This window comes from Podarcis raffonei, chromosome 7 (assembly GCF_027172205.1).
Source record: "Podarcis raffonei isolate rPodRaf1 chromosome 7, rPodRaf1.pri, whole genome shotgun sequence".
NCBI classification, from domain to species: Eukaryota; Metazoa; Chordata; class Lepidosauria; order Squamata; family Lacertidae; genus Podarcis; species Podarcis raffonei.
Genome location: NC_070608.1, coordinates 68,989,072 through 69,010,338, shown reverse-complemented (window position 1 = coordinate 69,010,338; position 21,267 = coordinate 68,989,072). Strand labels below are relative to the sequence as shown.

The 21,267-nt window shown below is 42.5% G+C and overlaps 1 protein-coding gene across 1 annotated transcript in view; it reads left to right on the top strand.

The window, feature by feature from the left end:
* CDH6 (cadherin 6) overlaps positions 1-21,267 on the top strand; it is a 172,023-nt gene that overhangs the window by 116,680 nt on the left and 34,076 nt on the right. The window contains exons 3-6 of the mRNA XM_053397090.1: positions 12,169-12,463; positions 14,991-15,110; positions 17,508-17,675; positions 20,365-20,552. Of these exons, the coding sequence (XP_053253065.1) occupies positions 12,169-12,463; positions 14,991-15,110; positions 17,508-17,675; positions 20,365-20,552 (771 nt within the window). The remainder of the gene's footprint in view (positions 1-12,168; positions 12,464-14,990; positions 15,111-17,507; positions 17,676-20,364; positions 20,553-21,267) is intronic.

Here is a 21,267-nt window from a genome sequence, read left to right as displayed (position 1 = left end):
TCAACTAGTGAGGAAATGCCAAAAAAGAACATTCTTAATTCTGGACCAAAGTAAATGAAATCAGAGGTGCAAAATTCCCAGTGATGGGAGGCAGGAGAGGGAAGATGGTGATGCGAAGTGTCAACATCACATTGTGTATTTCTGATAGATGGTAAGAAGAAAAAAGAGGATACAGGCACAGGACAGACAACTCTGTGTCTTTTACATCTTCTAGTATAATCCTGTGACAAAAGTGTTACCGTGGCAATAGATGAAAGCTAATTTATAAAATACAATAATAAAGCATTCAGTTCATATGATATACTCCCGTGATGCTATTAGACCTAAGTGCTGTCAATGTTAGACCGAAAGTAGAAAAGAGTTGTTTATCAAATCCTATTTTGCTTTAAGGAGGGGAAAATAAAGAAAAATGAAGGGAGAAAGGGAGGAAAGATATATCATCAAATCAAACCTTTATTGTTGCAATCGGTGGCCAGCATTGTTGGGCATATATAGTAAATAAAATAAAATTAGACTGCAAATTGCCAGTTGCAGTTAAAGGTAATCCTGCACATTGTTAGGCTCCTAAAATCCCATGGAAGCCAACGGGATTTAAACCACCTAACTGTATCCAAGATCACACCTCAGGTCTGAAACTACTGAACTTATAGGGCACAATAGTGCTCGCTCCATATAGAGAAAACAGGGTGTGGTATAGTTCTTTTGGGTGGTAATAAAGCTTCCGGTTGCTGAATGCTTTCAAGTGAGCAGAGCAAGAATTTCATGGACATAGCCGGGATGAGCTTATCCATCTTGGGATACTGCTCACGATTTCTTCAGGAGCTGAACGAATAGTGTAGATGTTTCATGGTCACTTGAGCTGCATCGCCAGCATTGTGGTAATGTCCACAGCTTGCAATTGTGTGGGAAACTTTGCTGCTTTAGTGCCCATTGTCTGTGAGTGGTTGTGAGACTAGCATAAAAATAAGCTCTCCTTCACTGGAAGTCTTCTGTTGTTGGGTGCTTTCTAGTTCTGTATTTCCTGCATCATGCAGAGAATTGAAATAATGTATAATTACAACGGTTCATATATAAGAGGGGGTTTTTTTAAAATAAAAAAGGAATGAACAAAGTAGGTGCATTTTAAGTACACTAAATTATGTTACTCATTATTTTTCGAAAAACACACAAAATAATTGCTAATATATATTATGGCTCATTGCCAGTACTCTATTAACTTCCTTTAATTACTATTGTGTCTCTGATACGCTGTCAGTTTTAAACCATAAAAATAAAGCAGCAAAATGAGATTAGCAATTATCAAACTCACACTAACACAATGTTCAGTTTGCTGGTTTTGTTGTCACTGAACAAAAGAGAAAAGGGACTTTTTGAAGTAAAATGTTTCAGGTATTCTGTACGTGGATTCATTTGTTGCTAACCTCCTAGATTTTCCTGGACCTTTGCGAAACCTCCTTAGAACTCCATTTTCCTCTCCCTTTCAAGAATGTTTTGTTGTGTCCTTGTGTGCGTGTACTTGTGTCATTCTTAGCAAGCAAAGCGGGATGCCAAAGATGTGTCTCACCTGGGGATCTTTTTAGACTGGAGAGAGTTTCAAATGTAAGGCTGGCATGGAGGGGGAATGGATTGTTATGGTGGTGTATGGAAGAGTTATTGTTTGAGCTGCATCTTGTCCTGATCACACACAACAATAGGATTGTTCCCTGTGCTGGCTCAAGACGTTTTGCCTGAGCAAGTCCAAATAATTTGTCTGAGATGAAACCCACATATTCCTTCCCTCTCAGAGCCAATACTAAAAAGTATCGTTGCCCCATTCTGACTGCTAAACCTGCCTCCATCTATTCATTTTTTTCTTCCTTTCTAAGACCTCAATCCTGTGCATATTGTCCTGTGAGTAATTCCCACTGAACTCAGTGGAACTTAATTCCAAGTATACCTACATAGCATTATTCTCTCTCTCTCTCTCTCTCTCTCTCTCTCTCTCTCTCTCTCTCTCTCTCTCTTTTTCACACACACACAAATACATGTCTTCTTTCCACCTTTCTTAGGAGAATTTCATACCCACTAGGCTATCTGCTAACTAGGCAGTAGAAAATATCTCACAGAGGAAGTGAACCTGTCTGTCTTTCCCTGTGGCTTCTAACAGGTGTTAACGCCAGCCAAAAACCTTAAGGAAAGCAAACATGAACAACAGGTTTTGTAAAAACAAGTTTACTTCAAAATATCAACAGTATTTACATAACAGCATTTTAGCAGCATTGAATGCATGCACTTAAAAGTGTGATATTGGTAGCTGTAACAGACAAGATCATAATATTGCCAATCTATTTTTCTCAAACATCCATGACATACACAGAAATTCAAAGACTATTTACAGAAACATTGTAAAATTAAGGAATGTTAGAAGGATGCGGGAATGAAGTTATGTGGTTTTAGCAGTAATGTTTTAAAGGAGTATGTAAAAATGGGTTGTCAACAGGTGAGAATGTAAAGTTACAACATATTAAGATAAATGATTAAGATAAAAACAAAGATGGAAAGGATTTGCTGAATTAACTAATTGAACTAGAATACAAAAAAGGGAGGTGTGAGGAGGTCAAGGAAACAAGTAAATGAAAGATAAGCTATGGAAAAAATGATTTGTTTTTAAATTTTTAGTTTTTTGTAATTTTTTGTTTTATTACTTTTTTCTTATGTTTGTAATTTTTTGAAATTTTAATAAATATTATTATAAAAATAAAAAAACATCCATGACATACACAAACAGCTATACCAGCTTTGTGGAGTGGCTTAGAGCTGGGATGGTGAAGAAAAAAATGGAAGGAAGGGAAGGAGAAAAAGAAAGACCAGAAGCAAGAGAAGGGGAAAGGGAGAGAAAATGGAGTTGAAATAACAGGAGGAGGACTATAAAGAGGTAAATAGGTAGAAAGCAAATCAGAGATAAAGGTTTAAGGAAAGTCTGAGCTGAGTAAGTCTCAAACACTGGACAAAAACTTTCCTCTATAACTTGGCCTTTGGCTGGTTAGCATTCTATGGCCTTTTAAATGTGTTTCTGTTTTACTATGCATTTTGTGTTCTCCTTCTGTATTTTTATGTTGTGAAATGCCCCTTGATCTTTGGATGAAGGACAGTATACAGATTTAATAAATAAAATAAATAATAAATAATAAAATAAAAAGGCAGATAAAGCAAAGCATAGGAAGGGAAGGCACAATAAACAAAGGATTTCTACTGCACAGATTTGTGTAGCAGCTGACTCTTCTAGTTCTGCCTTTAATTATGGCCAGTTGAAGATGCTCTATGGGTACACATGCTGCCCTTTCTGAAGGGAGTGGCAGCAGCCAGCTGTCGGCCCACCAATCAAAGGAAAGAGTTTTTCCCATGTGACAAGAAGCACCCCAAAAGAGTGGTCTCCTCATAGAGGAAAGAGCACCCTTGAGGAAACAAGTTCTGTCATTCCTGCCTCCTGCTAGACCGTCATTCCACCAAGCGCACAGTGTACCAACAACCTAGATTACAGCTATGAGGAAATGTGGAGGCTGTCAGGAGCTTGTCCTACACTCGAGTAGGACCCTGGCAGAGACACATGCCCAACTGGCATGTTCTCTCCCTCCTGGTCGATCGTTTGGGAGCTTCAAAAGCTTTCTTCAGCCCAAACATCACAGCGACAGATGCCAACAGACATCGGCACACTTAGGGATCCGCAGAGTCTTCGCAGTTTGCTTAACAGACCTCAGCAACTCAGCATTTTGGCTAATCTACTTTATTTACATATAAACACACACGGAGCACTGCAACATGGCTCCCCCTCTCTCTCTAGCATCAGACAGCAAAGAGAATGAACAAAAGACAATAGTCCCACTTCACGGAACACAGTAACACAAACATCCTGTCTCCATCACTTCCCACTCTGTGGAGTCAAAACATACACCGTCATGCGATAGACAAAAATCCCACGACTGCAATCATGGAGCAGGAATTCTAACAGAGGCATGGGAGTGGAAGTGAAGGTGTTCCCATCGCTGCCATAATGCACTATCTGAGCAAACGTTTTCCTAACGATGGAGCTGTCCTTTGTCCCCTCCCAGCTCAGCTGCTGTAGCTTTCTGATTTGATTTACAGAGCTGCAGAAATGCAACAAGAACAAAAAATCAATTTGTGAAAGGTATAATTCCACTCCTCAATAAAACTTCCAGAGCGGCTTACAAATCGCAGCCTGATATTTTTCCTTCATATAAGTTAGGAGGAAAAGATACAGGGGCTGTAGGCTCCGAAAACTCTTTTTGTGTGTGTGTGACTCGTGCAACTTTAGCAGTGCTTAAAACTAGATTTACAATTTTGTCATTGAATACTTGCATTTGCAAACAGTTGCCTGGAACACTGAAGGAAAACAAGTAGGGAAAGATAATCTTTATCTAAGCAGAGAATCATTACAAGTGAGTCAGATGATTAAACTTAACAATGGTATTCAAGTGAAATTAGTAAAACTGTGTCTACTGCAACACTTAACCTGCTTTTATTTGTGGTTCATCTTCTGTCTTGCTTTCCCTCTTAAGTGTATTATTTCACAAGGGACTCCTCATTAAACTCAGGGAGTTAAGCAAATTAATTTACTGTAAAGACTACGCCATTTTGTTCTCTCTTTTTTTAATAACAAACATTAGACACAGCACTTTCTGCCTTTCCCCCCTGTCAAGTTGCAATTCACATGATATTCAGATTTGGGAATACAGTAATAATCCATAATCTAAAGATGCTTACTTCACTGAATGAAGGCTTGAAATATTTCCCCTCCCATACATAAGAGAGAATAGTAAAGTGCAGGCTCATAATAAGGAACTGAATCTTAACTTGTTTAAAAATATGTATTATTTGCCACTGCAGTCGGTGGAAGCTTCTCAACACCTCTGCACACTTCAAGAAGGGCCAAGAGGACTCCTTCTTCAGAACGCCACTGCCAGTGTTTGCTATGGCAACTAGAAAGACTGTTTTAACTTACAGTGTTTTAAATATATTTTTTAAAAACTTAGTTTAAAAGGCTTTTCTGGCTGCAGCAGTAAACTGCAGCTGCAATGCAGGCATTTTCTGAGCCAATATGAAAAGAAGGATCTCTATTGGCCTTTTATCAGAGCTCAGTGGAGCAAACAGGCAGGGGAGACCCAGTCATTGTCCACACACCTCCAGCCATGTCTGGTGGTAAGGAAGGTCAGACCAGTGATCAGTGTTAGAAACTGAGATATGAAAGCTAGGAGCTAAATGGCGCCTTAAACCTAGGTTATAGGTGCAACAACGGAATGTCTAGGCACACTTTTTGTAGCAAGAATACAAAGTTGAAAATGAATGAACTGCAGCTAAAATGTTATGTTCATTTTTCACATGGTATAGTCCAGGGGTAGGCAACCTAAGGCCTATGGGCCACAAGAGGCTCACAGGGGTTGTTTAACCAGTCCACAAGCCACCACCGAACCGAGCCACCAGCTCAATGAGTCCCTGCCCACTGCGCTAAACTGGCACAGTGTGGTGCAGGGACTTGCTTCCTTGGTGCTGGAAATCACATCTGCTCAGACGCCGGAAATTGCATCTGTGCAGATACAGATCCCGGAAATTGCAGGCACACACGCTCACACACACACGCTATCTGTCCCACAGAGGGATCTCCGCTGGAGTGAACCGGCCCAGGTGAGGTAAACCTTGCCGACCTCTGGTCTAGTCCTTCCCCTGCCCACCCCCCTGATATTCTTAAGAGGGTCTCTTTTCCAGTCTTCAGAGAGTAGCTGGAAGTGAGGAGGCAGAAAAAGATCCTCCTTTCCATCCACTTTGCAGTTTTAATTGGAAATCTTAGCTGCAGTACTGCATCCAGAGCTTAGAAGCTGCTCGCGCTCATGAAATTCCCTGTCACAAAATGTCCCTGGAACAATGGGTGTTTTGAACACTGCCAGTGAGAGGCCATTTTTAGCCCTGGGGCACTCAGCTAATGCCCAAACTCTGGTCTGGCCCTGCATAGGATCCAGATGATGAGCAATATCAACACAGTAGATATTAGGCTGCTGAGTCAACAATAGACTGTGTTGTCCTTTCTGGGAAAACAAGGTAGACCTCCAAATTCTGCAAGTTAGGTATGGCAAGAATAAATGAAGGTGGAGTGTAGCGCTGTTGCTTTGAGTTAGATGTGGATTTATTTCAATTAAATTCTAACCCTGCCTTAAAGGGTTAAAATTGAATATTGTGGCTGTTGAGGTCCTTCCCTGACCCCCACCCCACCCCACCCACTCCATCTCTTGCTGGTTTTAATGGAACAGAACAAACTGTTAAGCTATTTGAAGAAGACCGAGTGAGTGTTCAAATGACGACTGAGCATGTTTTCCTCCTCAATCTTTTCATCTTTTGTTTCAGAAATTCTTTTATGCTATTATGTTAACACGTCAAATAGGTCAAGGTGCATCTTGTACTGGAATGAAAAGGGGGGGTTAAAATAGTCTTTGTTTGAACAACAACAGAAGCAGCAACAACACAGCACAGATTCAAGGACAAATGCAAGCAGAGAAGTAAATCCTTTTGGCGACCCCCACAAGCTAAAGTTGCAAACATCCTTGACAAGAGGCATACATATTGTTTTTGTTTTTAATCCTTCTGGGGGTTTACTCTAAATTATGCACTTGATGTTTAAAATGGAATGTGTTAAGGGGGAAAAGAGATTTATAACAGAAGAACCACCCTTTTGTGTGCAAAGTTGCCGTTCACATAGATACCTGAATCATTTTTAATTACTTCAACTTGAGGGTGAGGAGAAGCTGCATCCTACCACACGCCTTCTTGACCCTTGACCCTCAATTCAGAGGGAATGGCCAAGTAGATCCAGGGATTAGTTGAATGCCTCACTTTAGGAGAAAGTGCTTCAGCTGTCCTTGAAAGAGGAGGTGGTGCGTTCTCTTCTTAAGATGACTTCCCTGGGCCTGGAAGAAATGTTGTTCTTGTCATGGTACGGCCCATGGCAGCCATTATGTGTTGGCACCCACAACACTTTTATCGAGATATAAGTACTGTCGCCTCATGTTTACCCCCCCTTAAAAAAAAGCACTAGAACTATTGGATACTATTGTCCAATCACTAGTCCAAGGTGCTTAGGAAGGTGGTTGTGGGGCCACTTCAAGCATGCTCAGATGAATGTCCATTTAAATCCAGCTTCCGTCCAGTTTTGGGAGCAGAAACAGCATTGGCTGTCCTGACTAATGACCACTCCATTGTCAGGAGAGGGACAGGGAGAATGTTTTAACTGACCATGGTATTTTCCTGACTGAGTTGGGACTTGGAGGCATTGATTTGCGGTAGTTCTGCTCCTATCTACAGGGATGGAGCCAGAGAGTTGCATTGGGTGACCTCTGCTCAGCCCTGCGGGAGCTGTCCGACACGGTCCCACAGGGTTTGATCTGGTAGCCCAAGCTATTGGTCACCTGCACAAAGCCTCTGGTATCAGCCATCAGGGGATTTGGAGAGAAATGTCATTAGTACCCTGATGGAACTGAGCTCTGTTCCTTTGATACCAAGAGGTCCTGGAGATGTCTCTACTGTCTAGAGGTGGTCATTGACTGGATGTAGGGCAATACATTAAAGTTAAATCCAGTCAAAACAGAGGTGTTGTGGGCAGGCCATCCCCATGTCCTGGAATTGGGAGAACATCCAGTTCTTGACAGAGCTCCCAGGAGCAGGTGCCTGGTTTTCGGGTGCTGCTGGAACCATCTTTGTCACTCGAGGTTCAGGTGGCCTCAGTGAGTAGGACCACCTATGCCTGACTTTGTCAGGGATGCCAACTATAGCCATTTCTGGGAAAGGATTAGAATAGCTATGGTTATTCATGCTCCTCCAGTGTGGCCAGTGTGGTGTAGTGGTTAAGAGCTGTAGATTCGTAATCTGGGGAACTGGGTTCGTGTCTCCGCTCCTCCACATGCAGCTGCTGGGTGACCTTGGGCTAGTCACACTTCTCTGAAGTCTCTCAGCCCCACTCACCTCACAGAGTGTTTGTTGTGGGAGAGGAAGGGAAAGGAGAATGTTAGCCGCTTTGAGACTCCTTCGGGTAGTGATAAAGCGGGATATGAAATCCAAATTCTTCTTCTTCTTCTTCTTCTTCTTCTTCTTCTTCTTCTTCTTCTTCTTCTTCTTCTTCTTCTCCTCCTCCAAGTTGGACTAAGGTAATGCCCTCTTTGTGGAGTACTGTAATGCCCTTTTGAAGAGAGACTGTAAATATAAACTAGTGCAAAATGCAGAAGTCAGGGTGCTAGTAGGGTCATCAGGCTGCAAATATATTGCTGCTATTTTTAAAAAAGCTGTGCTAGTTGTTGATTGTTCTCCATGCCTAATTGAAGCTGCTTTCTTTGGTATCTAAAGCCCTTAATGGCCTGGGACTCAAATATCTGCAATCTTCCATACTGGCCTGCCTGTGTCTTAAGATCAGAGAATGAAAGCCAGCTTGGTGGTCCCTGCATAGGATGAAGTGTGGATGTCTAGAGAAGGACCTTTTTGGTTGTGGCTCTTCATATGTGGAACTGCCTCCCTACTGAGGTACATCTGGCCTCACCTCTGTGTAATTTTAGGTGATTGGTTAAATCAGATCTTTTTTAATCAGGTGTTTCGAGGCTAACCCCAACTGGACACACTGTTTAGTTTGTTGCTGCTGCCACTAGTTTCTGTGTTATATATTTAGAAGTTGTGTTATTTTATGGATTTTATGCTCTGTTTTTCTCTTGTTTGATTTGGCTATAAAGTGCCTGTGGCTTGTGCAAAAAGGCAGCACAGTATATCAATTAATCAATCTTTATTACGATCAGAGAGCGGACAGCAGTACAGTACATAAATCTAAATAAATAGATAAATACAATACGAAAATCAACTGTGTATAGCCACATGCACACATATTACTGTTAGAATTCCTGCTCCATGATTGCAGTCATGGGATTGTTGTCTATCACATGACTGTATATGTTTTGACTCCACAGAGTGAGAAGTGACGGAGACAGGATGTTTGTGTTACTGTGTTCCGTGAAGTGGGACTATTGTCCTTTGTTCGTTCTCTTTGCTGTCTGATGCTAGAGAGAGAGGGAGCCATGTTGCAGTGCTCCATGTGTGTTTATCTGTAAATAAAGTAGATTAGCCAAAATGCTGAGTTGCTGAGGTCTGTTACGCAACTGCGGATCCCTAAGTGTGCCGGTGTCTGTTGGCATCGGTCGCTGTGATGTTTGGGCTGAAGAAAGCTTTTGAAGCTCCCAAACGATCGACCAGGAGGGAGAGAACATGCCAGTTGGGCATGTGTCTCTGCCAGGGTCCTACTCAAGTGTAGGACAAGCTCCTGACAATTACTACAATTTCCATATATATATCCATCACTTTAGGATCGTATGTCAGACACACATCCCAGTAAGGACCCTGTTGCTCCCACAGCCTTTGGTGAGGGTGGGGCTTCTCTTGCTCACCAACCATATGAGGGTTTCCAACCATTCTCCGTATCCTAAGTGAGTTAGGATCACCCTCTCAACTTGCATTAACTCTCTCGGCAGATGGTTGGGGTTGGGAGAGAAGTGTCCTTTCAGATACAGCACACTTCTTGCTTTGCATGATTACAAAAAAACAAAACAAAAATAGCAATACAGTGCATGATCTTTGAGACTCTCACTTTTTATTGAAATTCACTGTGTCATATAGCACAGAATGGTGTTATGCAAACACAAGAGAGATGCAAACGTTGTGTTCCGTACAGTGTCCCCCATGAGAAACATATGCATTTGGGGAAAAGACCATTAAACAGAAAAGAAAAGAAAATGATTTTAATAATATAAGTAAGTGCCTTTTTATATTTCAGAAGTGTGGTTTTTGAAAATGCAAACCTGGGGGATCTGATAAATAACTACATTGGTATAGGCATGGAGGAGGAATTTAACCCTTTCTTCCCTTCCTGTGGGCCTAAGAAGACTTTTTTTTTTTTTTTAGCTAATGCTTGTATTAGGAGGAAATCTTTCCTCTGGCACTGATTGCAAATATCAGCTTCAGAGGAGGGATTTTTCCTCAGGACAACAGCAAGGGAGGAAAGGGTTACTTCTTCATGCCTTCAGTGATCCTGGTTATCACTCACACACAAAGAGTGGACACCCACCCCTCACTGTTATTTGCATTTTTGAAAGCCTGTATGCAAGGATTCAACTACCAGCTTTTGACCTCCCTCCCCTCCCCTTTCGTGCTGTTCTGGGAATTCTCCTGACCATCACTCCTGATTCCATTGTGCAAGTGGAAGTCCTTGCACTGGTCTTCTGCCAGCAGGGCTCATTAAATGAATCCTGCCGTTTATGTCACATCTAGTTTGGCCTTTACTTGGTTCTGTACACAAGTCACCTAGACAACAAATGAAAAGCTACATTTAAGGTCACATCTGGTTTGGCCCAATGACAGGCTAGGTTTGCTGGCTTCCAGAATGGAGATTTGCCCTTTTTTTAAATGGATGCTAGTAAAAACAAGGCAACCAGACCTTAGCAAGCAGGGCTAATAATATAGTCAAGGTTCATCACAATGTGCTACGTTCTCTTTTTAAAACAGTATCCTTAAAAACAACAACAGCAGCAACTTGCCATTTGGCTAGCTGGAAATAGATTTTGATGGGACAGGATTGAGAAGAACAATGCAGTAAACAAACTCACTGAGATGTTCTAGCCAGCAAAGAGTGGTTAGGCATGATTCACGCTGACAGAGATTCAGCCTCTATTATGAATCAGCAGCATTCTGCTGGTTGAAAGACTGGCTGCTTCTTGAGAATACAGACATTTTGGATTTAGAAGGTTTTAACAACGTTTTTGGGTGGCATGCATATTTGTGGTACGACAAGGTTAAAGCACATAAAGCATTTAAAAACCATATTGTCAGGAAAGCATTGTTTAATGTTTGGATTAGATATAAGGATTTATTGGAAAATAAAACCCCAAGGTGGTTGTCACCAATGGAGGCTAAGGCTCAGAAAAAATTTAACATGGAGGCCAAATGGCCAAAATATTGGGAAATTTTGGAGCAAGAAGGGGACAGACTGAAATTGCAGAGTTTTGAGAAATTAAAAGATAAAGTGCGAGACTGGCTTCATTATTATCAGATAATGGAGGCTTACAATTTGGATAAGAAAGTTGGCTTCCAGGTGGAAAAATCCAAATTGGAAACAGAACTGTTAGAACCCAAAACTAAGACTTTGTCAAAAATGTATAATTTGCTGTTGAAATGGAATACCCAGGATGAGACGGTTAAATCTACAATGATTAAATGGGCACAAGACGTTGGACATAATATTATGTTTGCTGACTGGGAACAGTTATGGACCACAGGTATGAAGTTTACGGCATGTAATGCCTTAAGAGAGAATATTATGAAAATGATATACAGGTGGTACATGACCCCAGTCAAGCTTGCAAAAATCTATCATTTGCCCGATAATAAATGTTGGAAATGTAAGGAAAATGAAGGTACATTATTTCACCTTTGGTGGACGTGCCCTAGGATTAAGGCTTTCTGGGAAATGATATATAATGAATTGAAAAAGGTATTTAAATATACCTTCTTGAAGAAACCAGAGGCCTTTCTCTTGGGCATGGTCGGCCAATTGGTGCCAAAGAAGGACAGAACGTTTTTTATGTATGCTACAACAGCAGCAAGAATACTTATTGCAAAGTGTTGGAAGACACAAGATTTACCCACTCTGGAAGAATGGCAGATGAAGATGATCGACTGTATGGGATTGGCAGAAATGACTGGCAGAATCCGTGACCAGGGAGAAGAGTCGGCAGAAGAAGACTGGAAGAAATTTAAGGACTATTTACAGAAATATTGTAAAATTAAAGAATGTTGAATGATGTTGGATTGAAATTAAGGGGTTTCCAGCTGTAATGTTTTGAGATAAGGATTTGCTGAGTAAATAATTTAAATTGGAATACAAGAAGGGGAGGTATGAGGAGGTCAGGGAAATATGTCATTGAAAATTAAGTATTGAGAACTGTATGTGTTGTGTGTTTTTTTGCTTTTTTCTTTTTGTTTGTATAAAATTGGAAACTTAATAAATATCTTTATTAAAAAAAGAGAGAGATTCAGCCTCGGAAATGGATTCCCCATTATTTGCCCCTTTGCTTAAATTTTTTATTTCTGTTGCAGCTTCATTCTGACCAGGATAAAGGAGACTCTACACTTAAATACATCCTTTCAGGAGATGGAGCTGGAGACCTCTTCATTATTAATGAGAAGACTGGAGATATACAGGCCACAAGGAGACTGGACAGGGAAGAGAAGCCTGTCTACATTCTCCGTGCTCAAGCTGTCAACAAAAATACTGGAAAGCCAGTGGAGCCAGAGTCAGAGTTCATCATTAAGATCCATGACATCAACGACAACGAGCCACTGTTTACAAAGGACACTTACAATGCCAGCGTCCCAGAAATGTCTGATGTAGGTAGGTGTCATATCAGTCTATTATTATAACTATTGCTATTAGTATTAGCATTATCATTTGTTCAGCACTTTTATACCAGGAAAGTCTCAGGGCAGCTTATAGGGAAAAAGAAAAGAAATTGCATGCAATTAAAACAATTAAAAAACCAAGAAACAGCAAGCAAGAACGTAATCATATATGCTTCTCGAAACCCCACTACACCCTAACGACATTGGCCTGATCACCGTTACGTTAACCAACAAAAGTACAGTAACCAGAGAAGATTAAGAATCAAATGCCTGAGAGAAGAGGAAAGTTCTTGTCTGGGATTTTTGTTTGTTTCCTTTTGAGCATAAAGGAGGGAGGGGGAACCACTAAAAATATCCTTTCTCTTGTTGAACCCCCCCCCCCCCGGGACTTCCAGCAACAGAGCACTTGGAGGAGGACCTGCAGTGATGACTTCAGGGTCTGTGTAGGCTCACAAGGGAGGAGATAATTCCATGTGGCACTGGGCTCCTGAGGTTTGTAAGCCTTTACAGTGGACCCAAAGGTAATGTAACTTTCGGGCTGCAAACACGGCAAACCTGGAAGTGTATACTTCCGTGTTTCGCCGCATGCGCAGAAGCACTTTATCGCACTGTGCGTGTGCGCAGAAGCGCTGCCTCATGTTGCAGACCTTTCGGGGTACGTACGGACCCCCGGAATGAATTAAGTTCATATCCAGAGGGTCCACTGTATATATAAAACCAACACTTTGAATTGTGCCCAACAATGCAGAGATCAGTTTTCACCTACTGGTCAAGGGACAAGTCCAGACTTGTGGATGCTACACCAAAGTATGGTCAGGTATAGTCTATTTCTAGTCCATGTCTGTTAAGCATATGTTCATTCAGAGGTCCATTACGTTCCATTTCTGTATTAGGCTATGGATTCTTTTTTCAATCCACCAAAGCACTGCATTTCAATATGTATCTTGCTATAATGTTATCTCCATGTACACATTTCTAAGTGTATTCTATCCTAAAATGTGCCTATTAATGCCTTTCGGTATCGGTATTGCAAAACTTGGAGGTCTATGATACCCAAAGGATAATTATATTCTAATCAGCACACTTATCTGTGAGGTGTGGATCAACTAATATCACATTCACAGAAATCCAAACCCCAAAGCATCTCTACCTAGGCTCAATCCGCATGACCGCTTCCTCCTTTGTCAAAATAGGCACACATCTATTTATTCTATATTCCTGATAGACCATGTGAATTACACCCTCACTGGTATGGAAAGTGTAAGAAAGAAGAGATAATGGGTAAAAACAAGTGATAATTTGCTTAGCGATAACTACCATGTGCAACCATGTGAGAAACTGGTTGGTTGTTATATCTCCCCTATGTGTTGCAGGGGTGGCCAATCCACAGCCCATGGGCAGCTTTGCGAAAGGTTTTTTTGTGCTCCCCAAGACTCCTTCCCAAATTTGTCTTTTAAAAAAAGAGCATTTGACTGCTCTTGTTGGAAGTGTCCTGTGATGCAAAAGGTTTTTGTGATCCCTTTTAAAAATCATCCTTTAAAAAATGCTTTAATGAAATTTAATAATGAGTGTAAATGCTGTAGAATAGCTGAAGGACTATTCAATGCGTAGGCAGCTCTCCTCACACCCACTTTTGTGCTTTGGAGATGTCCACTGTGACAGTGTTAGCCATCCCTAGTGTGTAGTGAAAAGGATTGTTCCCTGGCTGTGTACACAATCAAAACAATTGGGGAATGAGAAGTCTATTGCAAACTGTTACCTCCCCTCTTGCATGCATGCCACAGTAAATTGCCAGGTTCAATATCTACCAAGTATTCACCCCATTTACATTCTGGGCTGAAACATGGAGGTGAGAACCGTCCCTCCCCTCCCTAGCTGGTGCCCCGGGGTCAAATTGAATTAGCTGTTTGCCACGTAGATTGTCCTTGCATAATTGGACGTTCCTTCACAAATAGACGGTGTCAACACTCATTGCCAAACCAGGACAGTGATGTGGGAGAAAATGGTGCAAGTATTTGCCCTCATCATGATCTCTAGCAGAACCTTCCACCACATCAGACACACCTGCTATTTGCAACGGGAGGAAATTTTGATCAGGACCATGCTGGAGGCAGTAGCAGCCACAACTACAGTGAGCTCCTAGCTGCGTTGCCTCTCCCCATCTCCTTCTTGGCAACCAGCAGTGACACGCAGCATTGGGAAGCCAGCCGGGCAATGCCATCCAACAGCACATCTCTCAAGAACACCTGTATCTCTGGTTACTGTACAAGGTATGCAAAAAAAGGTAGCTGCAACAAATGATATTGCATTCAAGAGCAGTCCTTCAAAACTCACTGTGAATCTCAAACACCCACCATCATGAATCCCATTTCCACCTCTGGAGCAAACTCCTGAAATGGCACCTCTGTTGGAATCTGCAGGTACTAAGTTTATGCGGCTGGCTAGAAGCAAGAGCGACAATTTAAAGTGATGTCCTTTGGCAGAACAGCAAATATTTTTCTATTTTTTTATCATTGCAGGTACATTTGTCGTGCAAGTCACAGCAACTGATGCCGACGACCCTACGTATGGAAACAGCGCTCGAGTTGTCTACAGCATTCTCCAGGGGCAGCCATATTTTTCCGTCGAGTCTGAGTCAGGTCAGGAGACCTTAATCTGTCATTCTCTGACAACCTCCATAATTTAAAACGACGTGTTAAGTCAAGCTAGGACCTATTTGGTAAATTCTTCAAGGAAATTCTATTTGACTCAGTGCAGACTTTGAGAGGCCCGGTAGAGTGATAGATCTGTAAATATGACACATTATTTTAATATCTTAACCTAACAAAAACAGAACAGAGCCTGGATGGAAAGTCCTTTCCCCCCCAGTCCATTTAAAACAAACAAATACTAGGAATGTTTAGGATGTCTGCATCGAAAGCAGTGCTCAGCTCAGTCGTTTGGCTTTCATGAATAAAAATGGAGAGGGGACAATCTTTTTGTCTCTCTAGGGCATCAGGGGTAATGTGCTAGGGGCTGCAGGAAAGCAGGAAAGCAATTGGCAGAGCCATAGATGAAAGTCTTCTGGATTAACTAATCCAGAATAAAGATCACCCTGCTTCAATTTTCATCATGGATACTACCATGGCGGGGGGAGGGAGAGAGAGATTAAGGCAGCTTCAGGAAGCACAGCAAGATACATACAATGAACTCAGTGGCCAGAGGTTGTCCATCTGTCAGCAGAAAGGAAAATAAGACTATGAAAGAGATGAATACTGCTTAATCACAGGTCCTTCAAAAAAAGATTGGAGGTATCGTTTTTATAACTCTGTGGCTCATACAGGAAACTGACGTGAAAGCCAGCTTAGCTTTGAAGTGGAAGGAGAAAGTGTGGTAGACAGATGCTGCTGACTTGTGAATAATAATAATAATAATAATAATAATAATAATAATAATAATATCTGAAATCTGGACAGGGAATTTTCTCTCTCTTATTTTATGCAAGCTTTCATTTTTGTAAATTTTATACCTACAAAGTTAGCAGTAAACTTACTTGTCTGCAATTTGGGGGGACAGTTCAGTTTCAGTTTGACAGAGTGAGGGTTACACCTTTGTCAAAGCCCACCTGAGCAGCTTCCAGAGCACCCAACAACCAGCTGTTTTGGGGGATATTTTAAAGTGCTACTCAAAGTCAATTTGCCCTGGCTGATGTGAAGGCACATCAATCCTGCTTGGTCCAGGTGTTTTGTTTCAACATCTGAAAGGAAGTGGAGGGGGAGCTTGCTCCTATCGGCACCTTGCCCCTGATACATGCTTTGAAACCTCAATGTTGGGACTTCAAAGCACCCATCTGTTCATGCACATATTTTAATGTATGGTTCTATCTGCATAGCCCCATTGTTCCTTGGCCACACTAGAGTGTAACATATTTTTTAAAGAGCCCAATTTTTATAAACAGATGGGCAGTTTGCAAAGGCACCCTACATTTTAAAAAGCCAAATAGAATGACACTGATATTTTACCCCTCTGTTCAACTTCTTTTTTCCCCCTCCTCCCAATACTGTTTCTACCTCTAAATATATAGAAAGAATGCTTGGGGACTTGCTATTTTCCCCATGGATTTCCTTTCAATTTAATGTTGTAGTACTATGTCTTTAATGAAGGCTTGCTTTCACCCCGTTTGTCAAAATAAAAATTTCAAATAAGAAATGGGTGGAAGAAAACACACGCACATAAAGATGCAGGACAAAAAGCAATGGAGGAAAAAAAGTTATGCTCCCTTTTAGCTTCATGAAATGCTTTAGCATGGGGTTAATAGGTTGATGAAAGAACTGCATCAAACAGCAGTATATGCAAATAGCTTGAAGCTCTTTTCCATATTGTGCAAATCACACAAGCAACAGAACCAGATACAATTTGACAAGGCTATAATTGAGTGCAGCAACTTGACAACACTTAAATATTTACATCGGGGTAAGTGCAACCATTACTAGCGACTGTTGCCAAGAGGACAGAGTGGAGGTTTAGATTTATTACTTCTTTTTTTTGCAATTGTTCTAGGCAGCTTTTCTGTTCAATGCACACATAGACACAAAACTACAAATAAAACATAACTTGCCTTTAAAATGTGGTGCACTACCCAAATGATTTAAAATAACACTAAGGATCACTTGCCGTTCTTGACAGCAACGGCAGTTGTGACCTGGTCCAGCCGTGGGCAAGCTGGGGAGCGCGGGGTGGGGGTGGACACAAAAACCTCCCACTCAGTTGGCCAGTATCATAAGCTCCAGTCAGCAGCAGGGAGTGACAGGACTCCCCTACCTCTTTTGAACTTACATTGGCCAATCAGAGACCAGACTGCAAGTAGGAATTTGGAGACGGACCTGGCTAAGCCTGTTTCCACTCGGGTCCCTCCCCAAGCAATCAAAGCTGGTTGCACCATCTTCCAGCAGCGCAGTCAGCATCGGACATGCGTGCGGCACTCTGGCACTCTAACTTAAGCTTTTACAGGAAAAGTCAGTGACCTTCAATGGTGTCCTTAATTTTCTCATTCCCAGGCATAATCAAAACAGCTTTGCTGAACATGGATCGAGAAAACCGAGAGCAGTACCAAGTAGTCATCCAGGCAAAAGACATGGGAGGCCAGATGGGCGGATTGTCAGGAACCACAACGGTGAACATCACATTGACGGATGTCAATGACAACCCACCTCGTTTCCCCCAGAGTATGGAAGATTTAATCATTCTGCTTTATCTAGCTCAGTTCTGCAGTCCAGTGATGGGGATGCAAAGATACACAGCAAGCCTGGAATCTTTAAAATTAGAAGAGATGGGTGTTATTGAGGGGAGGGGGTTATACCTTTTGGTCGCAAATCTGTGAAAGCTTATGGAAAGCACCCAGCCTCACTACTGTTGACTATTGACAATTATTTCTCAGATTCATCTTCAGCTCTGTCTATGGTATTGTAATGTCCTATTTCAAAGAGTCAAAAGAAAGTACAGTGGTACCTTGGTTCTCAAACTTAATCCATTCCGGGAGTCCATTCAACTCCTGAAACGGTTCAAAAACCAAGGTGCGACTTCCGATTGGCTGCAGGAGCTTCCTGCACTCAAGCGGAAGCTGCGTTGGACCTTCGGCTTCTGAAAAATGTTCGCAAACCAGAACACTTACTTCTGGGAGCCAATTTGTTTGGGAGCCAAGCCCTTCGAGTACCAAGGCACCACTGTACACTGAAATCAATTGAATTAAGGGAATTTAGCCCAGTTCTTAGACTGAGTACATTATAGCATATAGCTACTAGTTGTTTTTGGCTACATTCTTTCATTGGTTAAGCAGCCTTTGTGATATTTAGTATGATTCAGTGCTTGTCAGTTTGTCTAATCCTGGGCTCAAAGGCTACTGTTTTGTCAAGTACCATGGAAACTACGAATCATGTCAGAAAACCTCCCTGCCTGTGCAAACCCTACACATTAGAAATAAGGCTAGGCTACTGACATATGGGATGTGGGTGGTGCTGTGGGTTAAACCACTGTGCCGATTGAAAGTTCACGGTTCGAATCCCCGTGATGGGGTGAGCTCCCATTGTTCGGTCCCAGCTCCTTCCAACCTAGCAGTTCGAAAGCACTCAGTGCAAGTAGATAAATAGGTACTGCTCCAAAGGTAAACGGTGTTTCCATGTGCTGCTCTGGTTCGCCAGAAGTGGCTTAGCCATGCTGGCCACATGACCCGGAAGCTGTCTGCAGACAATGCTGGCTCCCTCGGCCAGTAAAGCGAGATGAGCGCCACAACCCCAGAGTCGTTCGTGACTGGACTTCATTGTCAGGGGTCCCTTTACCTTTACTGACATACTAGCTTTCAACTAGCCACAAGATTTTGATGCATTCTGAAACGGCATTAGCAAAGAGAACTGCACCAAATACTTTTCTCTCCAAGGAAAATAATTCTAGATAAAAAAGTATGCCAGGTTTATATATTGGAAGATGCTGAGGGAGGCATTCCCCCAACTGAAGAATAACTCATAATATAGGGCAAACATCAGCCTGCGGGTATGGACAGTAGGAAACTTCTGTTGACACGAGTAGGCCATAATTTGAGACTCGGCTCCATGGCCCAAAGAGAATTACACATCTCTGGCCAAGGGCGTCTCACATGCTCTGAGACAATGATGCAGAAGCACAATGACCAAAAGGTCCCCGAGACAATATATCTGGGTCATTTGCAGTGCAGCAAGTTAACATGAAGGGCTTTGGCTGTTCATCGTCTTGTGTCACTATGTCACATTGCACAGTGGTGGTTTGCTGTTTCCTTATTCACTGTATTTGACGTATGGATGCTTTTGGTTTGCCATAATCCATCTGGCGAAAACAGCCCTGCGTGCATTGTGAAGGGAGGACTTGTTGAAATCAGTTCAAGGGGCAGGGAAAGAGAAAAATGCCTTGTAGGGGTTTGCGGTAGAATAAAGCAGACCTGATTTAAACAAGATACTGGGCTTCTTTAAAGCACTTATCCCTGCTAGGTTCCACACAGTTCTCAGCCTGTCAGGCAAGTGAATGGTTTGGCAGGTAGGCCCGCAGGGTTCGATATTCCACAGATAGAGCAACCTGTTGTTACTGTGAGCTATCTGAGGAGCCAAGGTCAGAGTCAGTCACTTCATGGGGCTAGATAAGATACTATTGGCTCCCTGCATCACCTTCTCTGTGCTGAGTTGATAGCTGCAGTTATTGTTTGACATCCATCTGTCTCGAGAGACAATGGAGTGCATCTCCAGGGGTCAAGTCAAACTGCTGCATTAGCAGCACCAAAGTAACCTACCTGGGATGCAAACCAGGGCAGTGTGTATGGAGGTCCCAGACAGCAAGACCCGCTCTCAGCCTTATGGATATGATTGCAGTTCTGTACTCTAATCATGTGTGGGACTGTCATGCAAGCTAGCCATTCTCTTCACCTGCAGGCTGCCGTACAGGTGCAGGGAAATGGATTCCTCTTCCCTACCATCATTTCCCCCCGTTTGACGAAGCGACATGACACCAGCACCTTTAAATCAGCACAAGGAAAGAGGAACCTTGAGCCATAAGGTGTTTACATGGCAAAAGCCAGAGGGAAACCGTTCCAGTGTGCAGACTTTGCAGCTGAAGGGTGCATAGGTTAAGTCTGATGCCAGAACAAATAGAATGGTTAAGCATTTGCCTTTTGTATCACTTAGAATCTCCTTTGAATCAGGAATACAACAGGATGGCTCTATGAGAAAGTAGAAAGTCCTGCAAGCAACTTGGAGTGGCAGCAAGGAGTCAATTTACTGGTGTGGATGCTGGTAGAGAATAGATGTAGGAAGAAAACCTCCATGTGACTGGAGATTTTGGGGGAAATGCTCCAATAGCTGTGATTGTCTGGCTAAAGTTTCCCTTTATCTCTAGGTGCCTACCAGTTCAAAATCCATGAGTCTGCACCTCTCGATTCGCCGGTTGGCAGGATAAAGGCTACTGACGCTGATGTGGGTCAAAATGCAGAGATGGAATACAGCATCATCGAAGGGGATGGCTTAGAAATGTTTGGCGTTGTCACAGACAAGGCGACGCAGGAAGGCATCGTAACAGTGAAAAAGGTGCATGTTCTCAGAGGTTTCCTTCTGGCTTTCAGCATGCTTTTGTCACATGTGTTTTGTCTCCCACACATAGTTGTTAACACCCTTGTCAGTGCTCTGCAAAGGGTGGGGAAATAGCTTCAGAGGAAATATCTCACACTTTCGCATGACTGTCCAGATCGGATCAAGTGGCCCTGGGCAGCCCAGGCACACAGGCTGCCCTCCCCACCTCGACACCTCCCTTCTCAACTCTGACTCATCACAAGCTATATATCCTGCAGACTTCTTTCAGCCTGTGTCTAGAAGCTTCTTAAGCTTAAGTTTGGGTTTGATATCCCGCTTTATCACTACCCAAAGGAGTCTCAAAGCGGCTAACATTCTCCTTTCCCTTCCTCCCCCACAACAAACACTCTGTGAGGTGAGTGGGGCTGAGAGACTTTCAAAGAAGTGTGACTGGCCCAAGGTCACCCAGCAGCTGCATGTGGAGGAGCGGGGAATCAAACCCGGTTCACCAGATTACGAGTCCACCGCTCTTAACCACTATACCATACTGGCTCTTCTTCTTCATGCTGCAGCCCAGTGTTTATCACCACTATGAGATAATGCAAAATATAACTCTATTTAGAAGCTAAACATGGTTGGGTGGGCTAGCAAAATGGCGTTCACTTATATGAGAAGAAATAAAGGGGTGCATCCTTTGAGTGTGAGCAGAACCTGCTTCTTGCCCTGTATAGCA